The sequence below is a fragment of the Mustela putorius genome, unplaced genomic scaffold, assembly GCF_011764305.1.
Source record: "Mustela putorius furo isolate JIRA1106 unplaced genomic scaffold, ASM1176430v1.1 tig00000430_pilon_pilon_pilon, whole genome shotgun sequence".
NCBI classification, from domain to species: domain Eukaryota; kingdom Metazoa; phylum Chordata; class Mammalia; order Carnivora; family Mustelidae; genus Mustela; species Mustela putorius.
Window position 1 is genome coordinate 7880167 of NW_025421377.1, and position 22364 is coordinate 7902530.

The 22364-nt window shown below is 36.9% G+C and overlaps 1 protein-coding gene and 1 pseudogene across 3 annotated transcripts in view; both read right to left on the minus strand.

Moving 5' to 3' along the window:
- PDCL2 (phosducin like 2) overlaps positions 1–22364 on the minus strand; it is a 36289-nt gene that overhangs the window by 3411 nt on the left and 10514 nt on the right. For all 3 annotated transcript variants that reach the window (XM_004775500.3, XM_045079776.1, XM_045079777.1), the window contains 3 exons: positions 16302–16422; positions 15576–15666; positions 2849–2992 (listed from right to left, as the gene is read on the minus strand). In XM_004775500.3, the coding sequence (XP_004775557.3) occupies positions 2849–2992; positions 15576–15666; positions 16302–16422 (356 nt within the window). The remainder of the gene's footprint in view (positions 1–2848; positions 2993–15575; positions 15667–16301; positions 16423–22364) is intronic.
- LOC123392070 lies at positions 15770–15901 on the minus strand (annotated as a pseudogene).

Here is a 22364-nt window from a genome sequence, read left to right on the forward strand (position 1 = left end):
CAGTCTAACAGAGTAAGTGAAACATCTCCATGACAAAAATGTACCTTTGAATAGTCTTTTTTTTTTTTAACTTATTTGTTTGACAAAGAGTGTGTGTGTGGGTGGGGGGAGGGGCAGAGGGAGAGAATCTTCAAGCAGACTCCCTGCTGAGTGCAGAGCCCCATCCCTTGACCCATAAGATCAAGACCTGGGTGGAAACCAAGAGTCGGAAGCTTAACCAACTTGAGCCACTCAGGTGTACCTCTTTGGATATTCTTTTAATATAACAGCATATCAACTCTCATCCTCCATTGTTACCTTTAGTAATGATAAACTACAGAGTCCTCCCATATTTATTGTCAACACAATTATAGCCTGGGAGTGAAGCTTGCTACCATGGGAATTTGATGCCTAACTAAGGCTCACTACATCTGACCTAGCATCAGTTTCATGAAGTTAGTTCCCAGTTTATAGGACCTAGGAAAAATAAAACAAGACAGGGCACTTCTAGAGAATCTTTGGCAGTTCTGAGATGAAACAAGGGATTCCAACACTTTCCACCACCTTGGGCTTATTCCCACATGAGATTATGACATCCAAAGTGTCTCATCTCAAACTTCCTTGAATTTCTTGACTCTAACATACTTCACCCACTTTTCTTTGACACTCCACTCTATGCAGCACGCTGTTCCCCATTATCCAGAACTATTCCCCAACAGCTAATCAGCCTGACTGGCTCAGTTGGAAGAGCGTAAGACCCTTGATCTTGGAGTCAAAAGTATGAGCCCCATGTTGGGTATAGAGATTACTAACAATAACTAAACTTTAAAAACTTGATTGGAAGTGTGACCAGAACCTGCAATTCTTTCTGCTATCACGAGACTCCAAAAATACCCATTCTTCAATTAATTCCTTTTCTCTCTTACTCACTCACAGCCTTATCAAACTTTCAGACTCAATCCTTTATCACATACTCATTTCGCATGGGACCTTTCTCTGTTATTTTGCGATCTCTTTAACTGCTTCTTTCAATCTTCTCCACTTTCTATAAATATAAGTTACTAAATTTTTTAAAAGTTCTTACAACTCTGTCTCCTTCAAATAACTACTCTCCTGTTCATAGCCCCAATAAAAAGGAAAATAATAATCTCTATGCTCCATTCCTTTCCTTTCTTGAAAGGTTTTCCCTTTTTTTGGCTTTTGTGATAACACCTTTTTTTCCCCCCCAGTGCAAAAAAAGGCAGTTTTATTAAAGCACAGGGACAGGACCTGTGGGCAGGAAGAGCTGCTGTGATAACACTTTCTATTAATTTCCTTTTTATTTCTTTGGCTTCCTTCTTCTATGACTCAAATGTAGATGTTCTTTGTGATTCTGTCCTGGATCCTCTTCTCACACTAGACACATTCACTGTGCAATCTTACCATTCTGATATCAACATTGATGAACGTCATCTCCCCTCCTCCCTCGAAGAAAAAAATATATATCCGTATATATTATACATTTCTTCTGTATTTTCTTAGGTTGTCGCTGAGGCCAAAAATCTCTATTCTCTACAACATCTAATCGGTAATCAAATCATGTTGCTTCTACTTCCTTATCTCATACCTAAGCTCTCCTCTTTTTCACCATTACCTTTCTCCTTTCCTTTTTTTTTTTTATTAAAGATTTTATTTATTTGACCAACAGAGATCACAAGCAGGCAGAGAGAGGAGGAAACAGGCTCTGCCGAGCAGAGAGCCCTAGTGAGCAGGCTCAATCCCAGGACCCTGGGATCATGACCTGAGCTGAAGGCAGAAGCTTTAATCCACTGAGCCACCCAGGTGCCCCCTCCTTTCCTTTCTTATCTGAGCTTCATTAGATTGTCCTAAGTGGTCTGTTTCCAGTCTTGGTATCCCAAATTCATCCTTGACCTTGCTGACGAAGGGAGCTCAACATGAAATTCTCACCATGCAACAATTGCCCTGCCCTCAAGCTTAAAATCCCTCAATGGCTCCTCACTGCCTTCAATATAAAGTCTGGGCTCCTCAGTGTAGCTTTCAAGGTTCTCTGTGGTCTCTCCAGCATTCAGGGGCCAGAATTTAACCCCAGACGAACTGTAAAATTTTTCTCCTTTTTTTTTAAGTGGATTTATTTAAGTAATCTCTACACCCAACATGAGGCTCAAACTCAACCCTGAGATCAAGCACTGAACGCTCTTCTGACTGAGCCAGTCAGGTGCCCTGAAAGAATGCTATTCTCCTAAAAAATGTGACAAGTTCTTTAAATTAGACATGAAAACATAATAAAATACCTAAATCCCTGAAGCCCATTACTCCCTACATACATGTATGTTTATGTTAAAAAGAAAGCCACAGGCCCAAGGTGGAATCACTTGCCCCCAGGATAGCAAAGACTTAATTACAGTTTCAACCTCTCCAGGAGTGATATCTGGAATTTTCTGGTCAGTACCAAATGAGGTAATCTGTTACATGAGCTCTCCATTCCCCAAAGGAAGATGAGGTGATCCATCTAATTAAAAACCCCTCCTGTTCCCCCAGGAGAAAGTCACTTTGCCTGAAATAATCCTTTCTTTTCTTTTACTAATAACTTCCTGTCCCGCCCTCCTTGCTATAAAAACCTTCCATTTTGTACAACTCCTTGCAATTCCCCTCCACCTGCTGGATAGGATGCTGCCTGATTCATTAATCACTTAATGAAACCAATTAGATCTTCAAATTTACTTGGTTAGATTCTGTTTTTTAATATTATATATGCTTTCTTTTCTTGAATAGGCTTTGTTATATGCTTTATAAAATCTCAAAACCAGACATAAATATCTTAAAATACTCCTAGTATATTAATATTTTGCAAAAATGTTATGGTAATTACCTTGATCTGTATAAATGAATTATAACTGGTACATCTTTTTCTGCATTTGTGACTTCATTCACGTACTGATTTCCAGAAATTTCTCTTAATTCCCCAAATTTTTGTTTTTTCCTAAGAGCTTTCCATTCCTGTAACCGCTTTTCTCTGATTAAAAAAATGAAATGGAAAAAGAAAATCATTATAGTCTTCAGGCCATTCCTAGATATAGTAACAATTTAGGGCAATGAATGTGATGCTAGAACCTATCAAACACTTTTAAAGAATGGTAGAATAACTATTAGTGGTATTATAATACCAATTTTTCTTTTCTTTTTTTTCCCTTTTTTAAGATATTTTATTTATTTGAGAGAGAGAGACCACACAAGCTGCAGGGAGAGGCAGAAGGAGATGGAAAAGCAAGCTCCCCACTGAGCAGGGAGCTAGACAAGGGCTCATCCCAGAACCCTGGGATCATGACATGAGCTGAAGACAGACACTTAAACGACTGAGCCACCCAGGCACCCCCTAATTTCTCTTTTCATATGGGCATTTGTGTTACAGGTATTGCAAAGAATAAAGAGTTAGCTATTGCCTTTTTTTTTTATATTTTATTTATTTATTTGACAGCGAGAGATCACAAGCAGGCAGAGAGGCAGGCAGAGAGAAAGAGGAGGAAGCAGGCTCCCTGCCGAGCAGAAAGCCTGATGCGGGACTCGATCCCAGGACCCTGAGATCATGACCTGAGCCGAAGGCAGCGGCTTAACCCACTGAGCCACCCAGGCGCCCTAGCTATTGCCTTTTAAATTTATTTTTATTTAAGACTAGGTCTTAATCTTAGCTATAGAGAGTTTATTTAAACATTGAGCCAACAAATTCTCATACACAGGTTAAACACTTAGTAAGGAATATACATTAATAATAGCTGACATTTATTGAGTGCTTACTATGTTGCCAAGCACTGTTTTAAGCGCATTACATTAACTAATTTATCAAGTTAGTACTATTATTACCCTGTTTACATGCTCTTAACTATCATGCTAAACTGACCTTCAGTCCAAAAGCTTTGCAAATATGTATAATTACTTGTTATACTTTTATTACAGGAAGAGAAATAATAGGGAAGAGTGATTACTCTAAGGTGAGACTAAACTGAGTTTAAATGCCAGCTCCCACTTGGGAGTAGCATGAACTCAAGTTATTTAATCTCTCTAAACTTCAGTTCCCCAACTGTGAATGGTAATAATATTAATACGTACTTGCATAAGATTGCTGGGGATTAATGAGATATTCCATGTAGATGTCTTACGATGGTGCTGAGCATACAGAGAGCATTCAGTACGTGTTACCTAGAGAAATTTGCCCTCCACAGAGAACTTGGAAACTTTGTTAAACAACTGTCAAAATTTGCATGTTTTGGGCACCTGGTTGGCCCAGTGGATTAAGCATCTGACTTCCGCTCAGGTCATGATCCCAAGGGTTGTGGGATTGAGCCCCACATCAGTCTCCCTGCTCGGTGAGGAGCCTGCTTCTCCCTCTCCCTCTGCCTGCTGCTTCGCCTACTTGTGCTCTCTTTCTCTGTCAAATAAATAAATAAAATCTTTTTAAAAATTTGCATGTTTTGATTTAGTTGTTGAATGCTTGGATTTATGAAGCACATTCAAATGGTTTCTGACACATCCACAAGTTTCTGAAAAGTTACTGATTCTATATCTCTAAGTTATCTGGGAGTACATGCTCCTTCTTTCTCTGTGTATTAACTATATTTTCTTATTTTCTGCATAATTAAAAAAAATTTTTTAAGTAACCTCTATATCCAACATGGAGCTCAAACTCACAATCCCAGGATCAAGAGTCATGTGCTCTACTGACTGAGCCAGCCAGTTCCCCCATTTTCTTATTTTCTGTACTGATGCTCTGGCATCTGGGACCTAGCTGATCCTGGAGGGACTGCCTCTCCCAGGACTAGGTAATTTCTAAAGATAGCAAGTAACCACTGCAGAACACATTGCTTAGAAGCAAACCAACCAATCCAGAGCCCAATCCCTCAACCGCCTCCTTTATTGGCCTGAGTCACTATTTCTATTCCCTAAGCGTGCCTGCGCCAAGAGTCAGACAACTGGGGACAGCTCCTACAGCCCAGAGCCTGACAAAATTATACAGACTAGCCAATCCTAAATATGCTCAGCCTGTGTGGCTTGCCTTTTCCACGGAAATCACAGCGAAGTGCTGTGTCCATACTGTCACCTCACTCCTGCCTCTTAGCCAACTCTGGTGCTTCCTTCTATGGCCCTGAGTTGCAGGGCCTGCCTGCTGCTCTTGAGAACTGAGTAATAACCTATTCTTGCAATGGCAATTATTTCCTGTTCCGTTGGCATGACCATACCTGAATAAATACAAAATCCCGGGTATATTTTAGAACACTCTGTCCTTATTTCACGTATTAGAAACATGTCAGGTAAAACCACTCACTTTACATAATGAGTAAGCCAAGCAAAATGAAGCCCAGAGGAGAATGCCAAGAAGAGGAATACAAACCTAGGGCCTTTTCACAACTTGCAAACTGAGGTCCTTCAGTTTTCTCTCTATTGACCCAGATATTCAGAATTTACGGTTACTCCAAAAATCTCTTGGGAGCCCTATTTTGTTCACTATGAGTATTTAGCGTCACTACCATTAATTCCTCCAATTTGATCTCACTGGCTAGATCTACCAAAAATTTCAAAAAGCTTTCTTTCCAGTGATGGGACCACACCCTACTTCATGGTGTGACTGTCAGCTACTTCTCTTCCTCCTCTACTCCCGCACCTTCTCCTCATTTTTCTTTGTTATTTCAGTGGGTTGGGCAGGGATATTCACAAACACCCAGGTTGTTTTTGTCATCAGAAAGGGACACAGTGTTCAATGGCCAGCATTTTTCACCTAGCAATCATTATCAGTTGGGATTCAGTCACAAAACCAGAAGGCCCTCCAGCCATTTTAAACAGGCTTAATCTGGGGGATTAAGCGCTTTACCCACAAGGTGTAAAAATGAAGATTCTAGGCTGAGCTACCAGGAATGACTCCCAAAACAACACTGAAAACTGGTCTGCCGGGGGATAGCTTTCTCTGCTTGCAATCCAGAAACTGGGGGAATCTGGAACTACTGTTTCAATGTGTCCTGCTGTCAGCCTACACTGGGGATCAGAAAGCCACGGCAGCAACTGTTGTCTATAGGGATCTCGCTCCTTCGCAAAGACTGGAAGAAAATATTTGCAGAAGACACATTTGATGAAGAACTATTATCCAAAATATACAAAGAACTCTAAAACCTCAACATTAAGAAAGCAAACAACGTGCTTTGGAAAATGGACCAAAAACCTTAACAGACAACTCACCAAAGAATATGTTAATGACAAATAATGGTATGAAAAGATTGCTCTACATCTGTGTCATCAGGGAAACGTAAACTGAAATAGTAAGAGACAGCTATGTATCTATTAAAAGGGCCAAAATCCAGAACACTGACACCGAAAAATTGAGAGGATGTGGGATAACAGGAGCTCTCATTCATTGCAGTGGGAATATAAAATGTATACCTTTTGGAAGACAGTTGGAGGTTTCTTATATAATTAAACATACTCATACCATATCATCCAGCTATCACGCTCCTTGGTATTTATGCAAAGGAGTGAAAACTGTGTGTACACAAAAATATGCATGCAGGTGTTTATAGTAGCTCTAACGTTTATCATTGCCAAAATTTGGAAGCGATCAAGATATCCTTCAGCAAGTGAATAGATACACTGTGGTACATCCAGATAATGTAGTATTAGTCAGTATTAAAAAGAAATGAGCTATCAAGCCATGAAAAGACACAGAAGAACCTTAAATGCATATTACTAAGTGAAAGAAGCCAATGTGAGAAGGCTACATGTGTATGACCCCAGCGATATGGCGATCTGGAAAAGGCAAGACTACAGAGATAGTAAAGAGATCAGTGGTTGCCAGGGATTGGCAGATGGTAGGGAGGCTGGCAAATGGGCAGACATGAACGTTTTCCAGGCAGTGAAAATACTTTGTATGATACCATAATGATGGGTACATGTCCTGCATTTGTCCAAGCTCATAGAAAACACAACACTAAGGATGAACTGTAATGTACACTTTGGACTTTGGGTGATTGTGATGTATCAATGTGGGATCATCAGTTATAGTACATCTATCACTCTCGTGGGAGATGCTGACAATGGGGGAGACTATGTATGTGCTGGGGCAGGAGGTATATTGGAAATCTCTGTATCTTCCACTCAGTTTTGCTGTCAATATAAAACTGCTTTAAAAAAATTCTTAAGGGTTGGGGCGCCTGGGTGGCTCAGTGGGTTAAGGCCTCTGCCTTCGGCTCGGGTCATGGTCTCAGGGTCCTGGGATCGAGCGCCGCATCGGGCTCTCTCTGCTCAAGTGGGGAGCCTGCTTCCCTCTCTCTCTCTGCCTGCCTCTCTGCCTACTTATGATCTCTGTCTGTCAAATAAATAAATCAATAAATCTTAAAAAAAAAAAATTCTTAAGGGGCACCTAGGTGGCTCAGTTGGTTAAATGTTTGCTTTTGGCTCAGGTCATGATCTCAGGGACCTGAAATGGAGCCCCATTTACTCATGGAGCTCATGAGTATTTAGTGACGCTAAATACTCATGAGCAGGGAGCCTGCTTCTTCTCCTCCTCCCCTGCTTGCTCGCTTGCTCCCTCTCTCTCTCTCTCTCTCATAAATAAATCTTAAAAAAATAAAAGGCCTAAAATTTTTCTGTTGTTTTGGCTATAATAAGGAATTTACTTTAAATCACCACTATCAGGATGACTACAGAATTTTCCCTTGTTAATAACTTTGAAAGGTTAAATGTTCCTTTTTCCTTTGAAGTGACAACAGAGATACGAAAGTAATACCAAAGTTGGTGGCAATTAGAGTTGGACTTTTGATATGGAATATGGCAGTGGGAGAACTTCCACACAAAATATCTCTCTTTAACCTTTAGGGCAGAGATTGGCTGGGTGGTCACTGGTATAGCTTCCTCTTCCAGCGCTCATGGGAAGACTACATTGGCCAGCTTCCCTTGCAATTAGATTAGGCCTAGGAGCTTGGATTATGGCCAACAGGAGTGAAAGTGATATGTGCATTTCTGTGACTCACCCCTGAAATGTTCTATGCTGTCACTCACATTATCTCCCTAGTCCCCAAGCCTGGAGGGAAAGGATTCTGACCTGATGAAGAGAACCTAATGAAAACAGCCCAGATTCCTTTTCATCATCCAAAGGAGAGCTGCTCGGGAGAATTACAGGACACACACCACCTGTGGGTGAGGAACTGTCCTGCCTAAAACCATTGAGATCCTGTAGTTGTCTGTTACAACAGCATTAATCATCTCAATAAATGCTGCTGACATAAATGATTATATCAGTACAATTGCTATCCTTGAACAATCTTTGCATTCCTTGAATAAACTAATTATTCACTCTAGGTGACTATTTTAATATACTGTTTTATTTGCCAATATGGTATTTAAGGTTTTAGCACCTATGTTTTACAAGTGAGACTGGTCTAAAGCAATGCTTTTCAAGTTAAGACATGTGGACATCCTATATGATAATCACTTAGGCACAGCAGATGGGCATATTCCTAAGATCCAACCCAAATTTACTGGATATTACCTCTTGATGCTGGCCTCAGGAATGAGCACTTTTAAGCTTTATAACATGGACACTACTAACATACACAAAGGTAAAGAGACCCCAGATGTATGCATGGCCTATCCTCTTGCATCTCCACCCCCATTAACTTCCCATCTCAAGAACTATTCTGAAACAAATGTAAGACATCATGTAATTTCATCTGAAAATATTTCATTACATATCTCCAAAAGATGAGGATACTTTGAAAAATTTAATTCACATGGCACAATCATACCTAAAACAATTAATTCCTTAATATATTCAGGTATTATTCAAACAATCCTATTCTAAAATACATAAAATAGCCATAAAATTTACCATTTAACCATTTCCAAGTGTTCAGTGGTACTGAGTACTGTAACCATTTTTAAAAGTTTGTTTATTCAAATGTGGATCCAAATTATATTTATAAAAGTGGTTGTTATATCTCTTAAGTCTCATTTAATCTACAGATTCCTTTCTAACCATCCTTCTTCCTAGCAATAAAATTCAACTATTTAGAGTTTAGGTCAGTTACTTTTTATAAATTTTTGATCGATTGATTTTAAAGAGAGAAAGAGAGAGAGAAAATGGGAGCTGGGAAAGGGGCCGAGGGAGAGGGTGATGGAGAAGCAGATTCCCTGCTGAACACAGGGCAGACCCCGAGATGGGGCTCCAACTCACGACCCTAAGACTATGATCTGAGCCAAAGTCAAGAGTCAGACACGCAATGGACTTAGCCACCCTGGCACCCCCAATTCATTGATTTTTAAAAGATTCAGAAAGTTGTGCATCCACCACCACTATCTGATTCTAGAATATTTTTACTAACCCCCCAAAATCTAATCTGTAGTTATTCCCTATTCCCCCATCATAGGCCTTAGTAATTGATAATCTACTTTCTGTCTCTATAGATTTTCCAATCCTGGGACATTTTGCATAAATGGAATCATATAAAAATGTGGCCTTCTGTCACTGGTTACTTTCACTTAGCATAGTATTCTCAAGGTTCAGTCCTGTACCATGTGTCAGTATCAAAATCCTTTGCCTGGCTAAATAAAATTCCATTGTACAGGTACACCACACTTTATCTACTACCCAGTTAGTTGAGACATTCACATTCTTTGTATTTTTTTGATTATTACAAATAATGCTGCTGTGAACATTCATGTACATGTACATGTTTTATATATATATCTACCTCAGAGTAATTTCTGGATCATATGATAATTCCATGTTTAACATTTGAAGAAATTCCAGATTGTTTTTCAAAGCAGTGCACCATTTTATATTCCCACCAGCAATTTCTGAGGGTTCCAGTTTCTCCACATGCTCACCAACTCTTATTGTATTCTTTATAAGCACCCTAGTGAGAATGAAGTGGAATCTCATGGTTTTGATATGCATTTCCCTAATGACTAAGTTGATCATCTTTTCATATATTTATTTTCCATTTGTATTTCTGCTTTGGAGAAATGTCTATTTGAGTCCTTTGCATGTTTTTAAATTGGGTTATTTTCTTTTGTTGTTGAGTTCTAGGAATTTTTTTTTTTTTTTTTTTTTTTTTTTTTTTTTTTTTTTTTTTTTTTTTTTGAGTTCTAGGAATTCTTTATATATTCTGGTTAGTAATCCCATATCCTATATATAATTTGCAAATACTTTCTCCCATTCTGTGGGTTATCTTTTCACTCTCTTGACAGTGTCCTTTGCACAGAAGTTTTAAAATTTGATAAAGTCCAGTTTATCTATTTTTTCTTTTGTTGCCTGTGCTTTTGGTGTCATTTCCAAGAAATCATTGCCAAATCCAATGTCATGGACACTACTCCCCTTCCATGTTTTCTTCAAAGAATTTTATAGTTTTAATTCTTACATTTAGAATCTTTTAAATGCAATTCTTATATTTAGGTCTTTTAGGTCTTTGATCCACTTTATTTTTTGTTTATGATACACCGTAGGAGTCCAATTTTGCTCTTTTACATGTGGAAATCCAGTTTTCTCAGCACCATTTGTTGAAAAGATCAAATGGTCTTGGCACCTTGTTGAAAATCATTTGACTGTATATAGGGAGGTTTCTTTCTAGGTTTCCTATTCTATTTTGTTGGTCCGTATGTCTAGCCTTAGGTCATTGCTATGTTATTTAGATTACTGTCACTTTGTAGTAAGTTTTAAAATCAGGAAGTTTGAGTCCTCCAACTTTGTTCTTTCTCAAGATATCTTTGGTTTTCAGAACATGGATTATGTTTCTTTGTATTCATTTTGCCAACTTCTGCTCTTAATTGGAGATCAGCTGGACTAATTTAAAACACACTTAAACTATGCAATGTTAAGTGCCTGATGTGACACTTTTTAATTTTTGTATAAATGCCTGACATTAAGCTCTTGATTGCTGAGGCACCCATGTCAAAAGATAAACATCTTGAAAAACATACTGCCAGCAGTATGACACAGCTACAAGCAAAACAACCAGATAAGGAATTAGGCTGCCCCCACCCATGAAGATCCCTCTTTCAGACTAACTTCTGCCATTTAACTCTTTTTTGTGTTCCTTTATGTGACTTTCTCCCTTAATTCTCCCTTCACTGTTTCTTTTTTATTTAGTTGATTTTTATAATGTGCCATTTTAATTTGCTTCTTTTCTGTTCTTTATTCTTTTAGTTTTTTCTTTGTGGTTACCTTAAAGATTAAAATTAATATAACAACCTACTGTGAATAATACCAACTTAATTTCAGTATCACACACACACTCTGCTGGTATATACTTCATCCTTCCCCTTTTATACTATTATTGTTACAACCTACATTGTTATATACTGTCTGTCCATTAACATCAACTTACAGCTGTTGTTTTATATATTTACCTTTTAAATCATACAGGTAAAAATAGAGTTAAGAACCAAAGTTGAGTAATTCTTTTTTATTTACTTGTGTAGTTACCTTTACCTATGCTACTTACTTCTTCAGAAGGCTTTGAGTTACTGTCTAATGCCCTTTAATTTCAGCCTGCAGGACTCCTTTAGCTAATTCTTTAGGGCAATTTTAAGAGTAACAGACTCACTAAGCTTTTATCTAGGAATCTCTTCATTTCTCCTTCACTCTTTTTTTTTTTTTTTAAAGATTTTATTTATTTATTTGACAGACAAAGATCACAAGCAGACAGAGAAGCAGGCAGAGAGAGAGGAGGAAGCAGGCTCCCTGCTGAGCAGAGAGCCCGATGCGGGCTCAATCCGATGCTTGCTCAATCCAACGACCCTGGGGTCATGACCTGAGCTGAAGGCAGAGGCCTTAACCCACTGAGCCACCAAGGCGCCCCCTCTCCTTCATTCTTATAGCATGGTTTTGCCAAATGAAGAATTCTCAGTTGACAGTTGTGTGTGGTGTTGTGTTGCAGCACTTACAATATATCAACTGGCTGACTTCTGGCCTCCAAGATTTCTGATGAGACACTGACAGTTTTTTGTTTTTATTTTTATAATTTTTAAATTTTTCTATAAACATATAACGTATTATTAGCTCCAGGGACACTGACAGTTTTATTAACGGTTTCTCATACGTGACAAGTCGCTTCTCTCTCACTGATTTCAAGTTTCTCTTTTTATTTTTTCATAGCTGATTATGACGTATCTGTTTGTAGGTCTCTTTGAGTTTCTTCTACCTAAAATTCATTGAGCATCTTGGTTTCACAGACTTATGTCTCTTCTCAAATTTGGGAAGCTTTCAGACATTATTTCTTCAAATATGCTCTCTAGCCCTTTCTCTTCTGCTGAGATTCTCACACTTCTAAATTGGCTCACTCAGTGTATCGTAAGGCCAATTAGTGAACAGTAGGCTCTGTTCACTTTTCTTCATTCTTTTACCTTCTCTTCCTCAGACTCAATAATTTCAATTGTCTTATCTTCAAATTTGCTGATTTTTTCTTCAGCTTGTTCAAATCTGCTTTTGAAATCCTTATATATATCTCACTTCAATTTTTATTGTACTTTTTATTTTCAGAATATATTTTTTCATGCTGTTTTATAATTTCTGTCTCTTTATTGCTATTCTCACTTTATTCATATGACCCTTTCCTATCTTTGTCCATGTCTTCCTTTAGCTCTTTAAGCAACTTTAACTTAGTTGGTTTAACGTCTTTGTCTAATAAGTCTGACATCTGGGCTTCTTTGGGTATACATTGTATCAATTTATTTTCTTCCTTGAATGGGCCATAATCTTCTGTTTCTTTGTGTGTCTTGTGATTTTTTGTTGTTGTTGTTGAAAAGAACACTGGATTCTTATAATGTGGTAACTCTAGAAATCAGACCCCTGCCTCCCATGATTTCTTATTGTATGGTGTCTCTGTGCCAGGGATCAGCCTGATGTAAAAGCACTAAGGTCATCTCTGGTCTTTTCTGACCTTTCATCTTCCCCAAGCCTTTCTAAATTCCCTCATTTATAGAGTAGTTCTTGAATGCCCCAAAACAAACAAACAAGTGAATAGATATGGCCCCTTTAAATCCTCTGGAAGCTACCTGAGCCAGTAAAACTTGATACCATGGCAACAACTCTTTGTGCCTATACCTCCACATTCCAAAGCAACAATTCATAATCAGAACATCAAATGATATTGAGGGCAGAGTCTTTATTGTCCACTCTGGCTCCAAAAAGCTGTGCCAGAAACACAGGCTGCTGTCCAAACAGGGTTGCCTACTGTGGGGGTGGAATGAGGGATGGGTAGCTGATACCCCACTGAGGACTGAAATCAACCAATACTAACTACAACTTACCAGCTAAACTTTATCTTGGAAGCTGCAAGTATTCGAACAGACTCCAGAGTTCCAAAGCTGTAGCTTGAGATCGTTTCTGCAGTACAATAGTTATCTAGGTGGACATATGTCTTCCTGGAGCTTTCTACTCTGCCTTCTTTCCTGATGTCAGCTTAGTCCGTTGTTTTTTTGAAAGTCTCTCAAATTTGGGTTTCTCTCATATATTTTTATAATTTGACAGAGATTATGAATTATTGGCAAGGACACTACATAGGTAATGTGTCCTCCTCAGTGTGTCATATCTGGAGTTACCTGATGTCAATATATATTATTGGTGATGTTAACCTTGATCACTTCCATAAAATGGGCTCTGCCAACACTCTACACTGTAGACTTACTACTTCCTTATAATTACTAAATATTTTAGGGGAGAAACTTTGAGATTATGAAAGTATCCTTCTATTTAAACTTTCCCCACTTATTTCAGCATCTGTCAGCAGGCCTGGCCCATGGGGAATTATTACTCTGGTATTCTGATGGGTTTTTTTGTTTTTTTAAGATTTTGAGAGTGGGAGCGAGAGCGAGAACACGAGCAGGGGAGGGAAGGGGCAGAAAAAGAGAGAGAGTGAGAAACAGACTCCCCACTGAGCAGGAAGCCTGATGTGGGACTCAATCCCGGACCCTGAGATCATGCCCTAAGCCAAAGGCAGACACTCAACCAACTAAGCCACCCAGGTGCCCTTGACAATGATTTTTCTATTTTCCTCATTCCATCTAACACTAATCTAATACTATACTGGAATTTTCAGTGAAAAAGAGGTGTTACTTTCTCTGAATTTTTTCACATATCAAGTTATTTATGTCACTGGGGAATTCTGGATATTTATTTTGTTATTCAGTATTATAAGTATTTATTTTGTTGTTCAAGTTGTTCCAACTATGGCCATTTTCTGATCTTTAGTTTGGCTCCTATACCTTTAAAACGCTTGTTTTCTTTAGCATTTCTTTACTTTCTGGCACCACAAGATGCTCCAGGCTCATACTTTAATTACTCAACTCACACAGTGTTCTCCCAGGAACAAAGATTCCTGTTATTAAAGAATAGCATTTATAAAACAAGAGCAAAGAGCTAGGTACACTCATTGCTACCAGACTATTCCTGCTTCTAAACCAATTCACTGTTGTTGGGGTTGTTGTTGTTGTTGTTTTTCATTTTCATGTTAAAACAAACCATTCTTTTTTTTTTTTTTAAGATTTTATTTATTTATTTGACAGAAAGAGTGAGAAAGAGAACACAAGCAGGGGGATTGGGAGAGGGAAAAGCAGACTCCCTGCTGAGCAGGGTTCTCAATGCCCAGCTTGATCCCAGGATCCTGGGATCATGACCTGTGCCAAAGGCAGACACTTAACAACTGAGGCACCCAGGCACCCCTAAAACAAAGCATTCTTAGGGCTAATCCCACTTGATCAGGATGCATTGTCCTTTTTTAATTGCTAGATCTAATTAGCTAATATTTTAAAAATTTTGTGCCTATATTCATAAAAGGTATTTTTCTGTGACATTCAGGATAAGTTGAAAAAAATATATATCAGTTCTAATTTCTGAAAGAATTTATTTATGACTGGCATTTCATTATTTATTATATGATAGACATTATCTTAGATGGAAAACTGTGGCTCCTATTGGTCTTTTATTTTTCACTTTACTTATTTTCCACTTACATTTTCCACTTTACTTAAATGTAACTTGATGAAGTTCCACTGTATATCATTGGATAGTTTTGTTTTATTTTTACTTAAGCAAAGGCAAAAATATCAAGAAAAAGATTCCCATCTTCTATATAGTGAGTTGATTTTAAAATGTTCTTAAAAGGACACCTGACCAGTTCAGTTGGTAGAACATGTGACTTTTGATCTTGGGGTTGTGAGTTCAAGCCTCATGTTGGGTGTAAGGCTTACTTTAAAAAAAAAAAAAAAAAGGGACAAAAAACTAAAATGTTCCTGGGGCAGCTTCGTGGCTCAGTCAGTTAAGCATCTGCCTTCAGCTCGGGTCATGATCCTGGGGTCTTTGGATCAAGACTTTCCCCAAAATCAGGCTCCCTTGGTCAGTGAAAAGTCGGCTTCTCCCTCTTTCTCTGACCCTCCTGTTCGTCCTCTCTCTTTCTCTCAAATAAATGAATAAATCTTAAAAAGAAAAAAAAACTAAAATGTTCTTAAAAACTCGTTTTGTTCTTTTAAAAAATCTATTCCATAGGAAAAATCAGATTTTGTTTGTTTTTTTCTTATACTTTTCCATTCAAAAACTAAGTTGCCCAAATAAATCACTGTACCTATATATTTCAATAGCTCTCATATCTTCTTCATCAAATTCATCTTCAGCTTCCTTTAACTGTGCAAGAGTCATCTTTTCATATGGTTTAACTAAAACAAAATAAATTATAGATAACTGAATTATTTAAAAAGCAGTTTTTACTTTATAGTCACATGGCTAGAAAATACAATGTATAGATAAATGGAGATAAATAATATCTTTAATGTTGCAGGTTCTCCAATATATAAATCTACTTTCCAGCTGACTGCTTCAGCTTTGTTTAATTAGCAATAATCGCGCCTCGGATAAACCTCATTGGCTACGATACTGCCACTGCGCAAAGCTTTCAGCTTTGTTTAAAGTATGAATTTCCCTCCAAATTCACAGAACTACCAAACTACATTAAAGTAGATGTGAACATCAATTAGACACCATAGATTTAAATTTCCCAAGTACTTGAAAATCTTGACAAATGAAACACACTACACACATGATCAAAATAGAAGATAATCACGAGGTGAAGGAATATGGCAGAGAAAAGTCTCATTAGGTTAGATTCCAGGACATTACAGCTCTGTTACTAACTAGCTTATGACATTTGACAGATCAATTAAAAATTTTATGTGTCAGCACCCTAATTTTAAAAGTATGGGTGGGATTTCTAATGTTCTTTCTCCCTCTAAGTTTATAAAATACACTTTCACTATCATCATCTCTATCCAGCCCACTAAATGCATAACTGTACCCATTGCTTCTTTCTGTAAACGTAAAACCATCTCTTCAATTTCATCTTTTGGCTCTTCTTTTGGAGGAAGAATGCCAAAATCTCTTAAAATTTCATTCCATTCTGTATCTTCATTTGGATCCTATTTAAAAAAAATAGAAAATCTATTAACATAGTTGTACATTTTAATATGTGTATGTGAAATTGATATATAGCATTTTCAACGATGCAATTGTTCAGGAGCTCTATGATAAGTAGACAATTAGTTTCAAAAACTAGAACGAAGTGACCTACTTTATCCTCACTTCCCAGCACTAGCAGTACTACATACTTCAATAAATAGGATACATCCACCCTCAAAATTATCCTGAGATGCTTAATAAAAAATCAATTTGGAACACATATATCAAATATTAATGAAGTAAACTCATAAATCATGGAAAATTCTCTGATGATTACAGAAGGCAAATGAATTCACACCATGCACAAATACTGTTTTGTTTTTCTATATAGGCCTTTAAGACCTCCAGGGGAACACGTTTCTCTTTTCAACTATATAGCTTCAAGGGACTCTCACTCCCAGGCTAAATGTTAGAAGAAGCTAGGAATTTTTCCATATTTTAAATTCTAATTACAGTTTCTTTCTTAAAAGTTAACCTTGTTTTCCTTGTAAATTAGACTTTGATATTTAATTTGCTTCTTTTCCAAAAGTTGTAGTATATTAACTCTTTTCTTTCTGGTCTGCTGCCCATTTTCTTTGGTATTTCCAGAAGAAGAGAGAACTTTTTATACAGGAAGGAATACTGTGGCAAAGTATTTGATGACCCTGAATGATCTCCACATTCTGGTATTCAAATCCTTCCACAGCCCCCTCTCCTTGATTATGGGTGGGAACTGTGACATAATTCTCACCAAAAAAACATGGCAAAGATGAAGAAATGTTATTTCTGTGCTTGTACTCCATAACATTATAACTCCATCTTGCTAGCACTCTTCTCACTGGCTGGCTTTGATAAAGCAAGTTGCCATACTGTGAGGTGCTCTACGGAGAGAACTGTGTGACTATGCATAACCCACAATGCTAGAAATAGAGGTCCTTAGTCAAATAGCCCCAAACGAACTAAATTCTGCCAAATATTATGTATGCGAACTTAGAAGTGGATCCTTTCTCTGTTGTACCTTTAAATGAGACCCCCAGCTTTGGCTGAGCCCAGCCACCAAGTCTGCGGTGCTTTGTCATGCAACAATTACAAATATAAGTGTCAACTTATTTCTCCTCTTCATTCTATTCTTTAGTCAAAGCTTTGTTTTTCTAGCCACTATTTGTCTTTTACTGGTCTCTCTATCCATGAGATCTTCCAATCCCTTTTCTTTCTATATGTCTCACAGTAAAAAATCAGTACCAGTAGACGTTCTGCACTTGGTAATGACAGACTACATAATTTGAATCAAACCTTTTGCTGAGAACATCTAGTAAAATGCAAGAATCAACAAGGCAGTGAAGAGAATTATCAGGAGAAGATCTTAGATGAGAAAGAGACCCAGAGAGGAATTCTATGTTTGGGGCTATTCCCCTTGGATCCACTACCAGTTCTGCAAGAGACCAAGATGCTGAGAAATTGAATAAAGGCTCACGGATTTGAGCACAGTGACCAGAGACAGAAATCATTAAGAAAATGATAACTAGGAGATCATCACATATTTGGAATTTAAGAAAACACTTTCTAAATAACTCATAGGTCAGAGAAAAAAATCCCAATGGGAATTAAAAAGCATTAGGAATTGAATGATAACAATAATGCAACTACATATGCAACTAAAGCAGTTAATAAAAAAAATTTCACACCCATAATTTGATATTTATATAAAACAAAAAAGGTTTAAATATTAAGAATTCAACCAAGGAAGCTGGAAATTTTCAGAAAATCAAGATAAATGGCAAAAAAAAATCAAAATGAAGATTAAAAAGACTGAAGTAGAAAATGATGCAATTTAAAGTGAATATCGAATAGTATTAACAACAACAACAAAAAAGAATAGTATTAACAATGAGAAATACTGGTTCTTAGAGAAGATTAAAGAAATTGATAAACACTTAACCAAGACTGATCAAAAAACAAAAAGTGAGAAGGCACAAAAATACAATAGTAGCAACGTAAAAGGGGAACTCTTGACAGGTGATACAAATATTTTACCCTAGGGTCCTCTCTATTGTATGTTGCTCATCTTTTTTTTTTTTTTTTCCTACTTTAAGGTGGAAGCTTAGATCACTGACTATGAACATTTCTTTTCTAATATAAACATTTATAGCTATATATTTCCCTTTTACAAATTCTTTAGCTACACCTTACAAATCTTGGTATATTGTAACTTTATCATTCAATTAAAAATATTTCTTTTGTAATTTTTTACTGACATTTTAATTTTAAAATGATTAAAATTAATTTTAATTTTCAAATGATTTGAACTTTCCTAGATAGCTTATTAATAATCTATAATTTAATTCTCTTTGGTTAGAGAACATACTTTGTTAAGATTTTGGTTTTTTTGAAATGTATTGACTTGTTTTATAACCCAGTATATGATGTATTTTTGTGAATGCTTGAAAAAAGTGTGTATTCTGCCGCCAATGGGTATATTTCTCTAAAAATCAAAAGATGATTGACAGATTTGTTCAAATTTTCTATTTCGTTAGCAATTTTCATACTTAGTTGTTCTATCAATTACTAAGAGGAGAGGTGTTAAAATCTCAAATTATGACTGTGGATTTGCTTTATATTTTAGAAGCCTAATTATTAGGCAAATACACAGCTATATTTGTAATATCTTCTAGATGAATTTCTCCTATCATTCTGAAATCTTCCTCTTTATTTCTAATAGTAATCCTCTTTAAATTTGTATTCTCTTAAAATTTAAACAATTTTTTGCATTATTTCTTTCTATTTTTTTAGCCCTCTTGTCTTTCTTCACTTTCTAGGATTCCAGGTCATGTATGTTAACCCATTTAATAATGGGTTCATTAAATTTCTATTCACTTTGCTTGAATATTTTTTCTCTATTCTTCAAATGGACACTTTCTACTGATGCATCTTCAAGGTCACCTACTCTTCTGCTGACTCTGGTTTGCTGTGAAGCCTGTTCAATGAATTTTTTATTACATTTGTTAATCTTCTCAGTTATAAAACTTCCACTTCGGTATTTTATTACTCTATTTCTCTGCTAAGCTTCTCTATCTGTTAATTCATTTTCCTTTAATTCCTTAAAGATATTTACAATAGCTGTTTTAAATTCTTTGTTAACATCAATATCTGGATAATCTTAGGATGTTTCTATTGATTGCTCCACTTTTTAATATAGATCATATTTTCATCTTTTCTTTTTGCTTGTCTAATGATTTTGTATACTAGACATTGAGGATGACCGAGATTCATGATTCTGTTGTGTTGTTCCTCGTAAATGTGCCGAGTTTTATACTTTTGGGCAATTAACTTGGCTGGGCTCAAACACCAAACTATTTCAACTGAAATGGTCAGCAGCTGGAACCTCAGACTATTCGGTTCTTTCACTTTCCAGTGGTGACTTTTTACAGTCTCCTCAGAGCATCCTACGTACATATGGAGTTTAACTGACCAAGAGTTGGATGGATTTTATACATAGAATTTAAGGATCCTTTCTACATTACTTTCCTTTCTGAGACTTCCCCACAATTCTCCCACCACTTTAGTAGCCCAGCACTTTACCCTCCAACAACTCAATCATTTTCTATCTCCCTGTGACAATGATTGTAGAATGGCCTTCAGGTACTCAACAATATCTAATCTTTTTTAACCTATTATGAAGGTTTTTAAATAATCCACAAATTCAGGGTGCCTGGATGGCTCAGTGGGTTGAAGCCTCTGCCTTCAGCTCGGGTCATGATCCCAGGCTCCTGGGATCGAGCCTCACATCGGGCTCTCCACATGGCGGGGAGCCTACTCCCTCCTCTCTCTCTGCCTGCTTCTCTGCCTACTTGTGATCTCTGTCAAATAAATTTTAAAAAAATTTTAAAAAAATTTAAATAAAGAAAGAAATCCATAAATTCACACTCCTTTTTGGAGAAGTGAAGTTTCATCCCACTCCCATTGAGTAGGCTGGACCCAGTGTCTCAATTCTAATAAACTGAAAACATGATGGAAGTGATACCTCTTGATTTCTGAGACTAAGTCAGAATAGGCATTGCTGCCAGTTTTTTCTCTCAATCTCTTTCATCTCTTGCTCGGGGGAAAACCAGCTGCCATGCTGTAAAGATGCTCAAGCAGCCCATGTTAGTCTGTCTGCTTGTGCTGCCACAGCAGAATATAAGACTGGGTGGCTTAAATAGAATTTTATTTTCTCATAGTTCTGGAGACTGCACGTCCCAGATAAGGTACCAGGCAAGGTTAGTTTTTAATGAGACACCTGGCTTGCAGGTGGCCACCTTCTTGCTGTATTAACACATGAACTTTCCTCTGTGCACAGAGAAAGACTGGGGAGTTGGCGTGGAGAGAACATTCTCATGTCCCTTACTCATCTTAGAAGGACACCAGTCCTTTTGGATTAGAAACCGAACTTTATGACTCCATTTAACCTTAACTATCTTCTTAAACATGCTGTTTCCAAATATAGTCACATTTGGGGTTAGGGTCTCAACATATGAATTTTGGGAAGACACAATTCATTCCATAAAACAGCCCTATTGAAAAGTTCAAATGGTGGGAAGCTGAGGCCTCCTGAAAGCAGTCATGTGAGTAAGCCATGTTGGAAGCAGATTCTGCAGCCCCAGCTGATGTGTTAATGATAAACGCTTATTAGGTATTTCGAGCCACAGCCACCTGGCTAAGCCACTCACAGACTTCTGACCCCCAGAAACTTTGAGATAATAAATATTTGTTGTATTAAGCTGCTAGAGTTCGGGCTATTTTATCACACCGTAATTGGTAACTAATATGCTTATTCATGCAGGGGCTTTTGTCTTAGTTTCTTTTTTTTAAACTTCTAGAAATCTTTATTAAAAAAATAATCAGAGATGTAAAAAAAATAATTCCTGTTCCCCTATTTACCACAGCAGTATTCATAATAGCAAAACTTAGAAACTTTAGTATTCAGCAAAAAAATTAGAGGTCCATTCATCTTTTTACTACAAGTATAGTTTCTATTTCTACAAGCTCCTTTCCATTCCTTTATCTATTCATTCCTTTTTTTTGTATTTTAATCAAAGTATTTCATTTTTCTATTCATTCATTTAAAATTTTAATTTCATTACAGTTAATATACAGTGCTACATTAATTTCAGGTATACAATACAGTGATTCAGCAATTCTATATATTACTCACACTGTTCATCATGATAAGTATATATTTTTTTAAAGATTTTATTTATTTGACAGAGGGAGAGAGAACAAAAGCCAGGGGAAAGGCAGAGGGTCAGACATGGGGCTCAATCCCATGACCTGAGCCAAATGCAGACGCTTAACTGATGGAGCCACCCAGATACCCCATGATAAGTATACTCTTTTTCCATCACCGATTTCATCCATCTCCCCATTCACCTTCCTGTCGGTAACTACCAGTTTGTTCTCTATAGTTAAAGTCTGTTATTTTATTTTATTTTGTTTTGTTTCTAACTTCCACATTGAGTGAAATAATGTATTTGTCTTTCTTGGACTTATTTCACTTAGCATTATACTCTTTAGAGCCATCTGTGTTATTGCAAATGGCAAGATTTCATTTTTTTATGGCTAAGTAATATTCCTCCCTCTGTGTATGTGTATGTGTGTGTGTGTGTGTGTGTCACATCTTCTTATCCATTCATCTATTGAAGGATACTTGGGCTATTTGTTCATTCTTAATAGTTTCCTATATAAACTCATCTTTGTAATCTCACTTTCTAGTTCTTTGAACACATCATGACAAGGATTTTGTCTTGGGCAATTACAGTCCTTAGGAATCTAAATTTGTTATTTCTTGCCTTTGTTTAGCATTTGTAGTAGTCTTATGTGATTATTTTGGGATAATATTTCTTCTAAAATGTGAGATCATATTTCTTTTAAAATGTGGGTGTTTTCT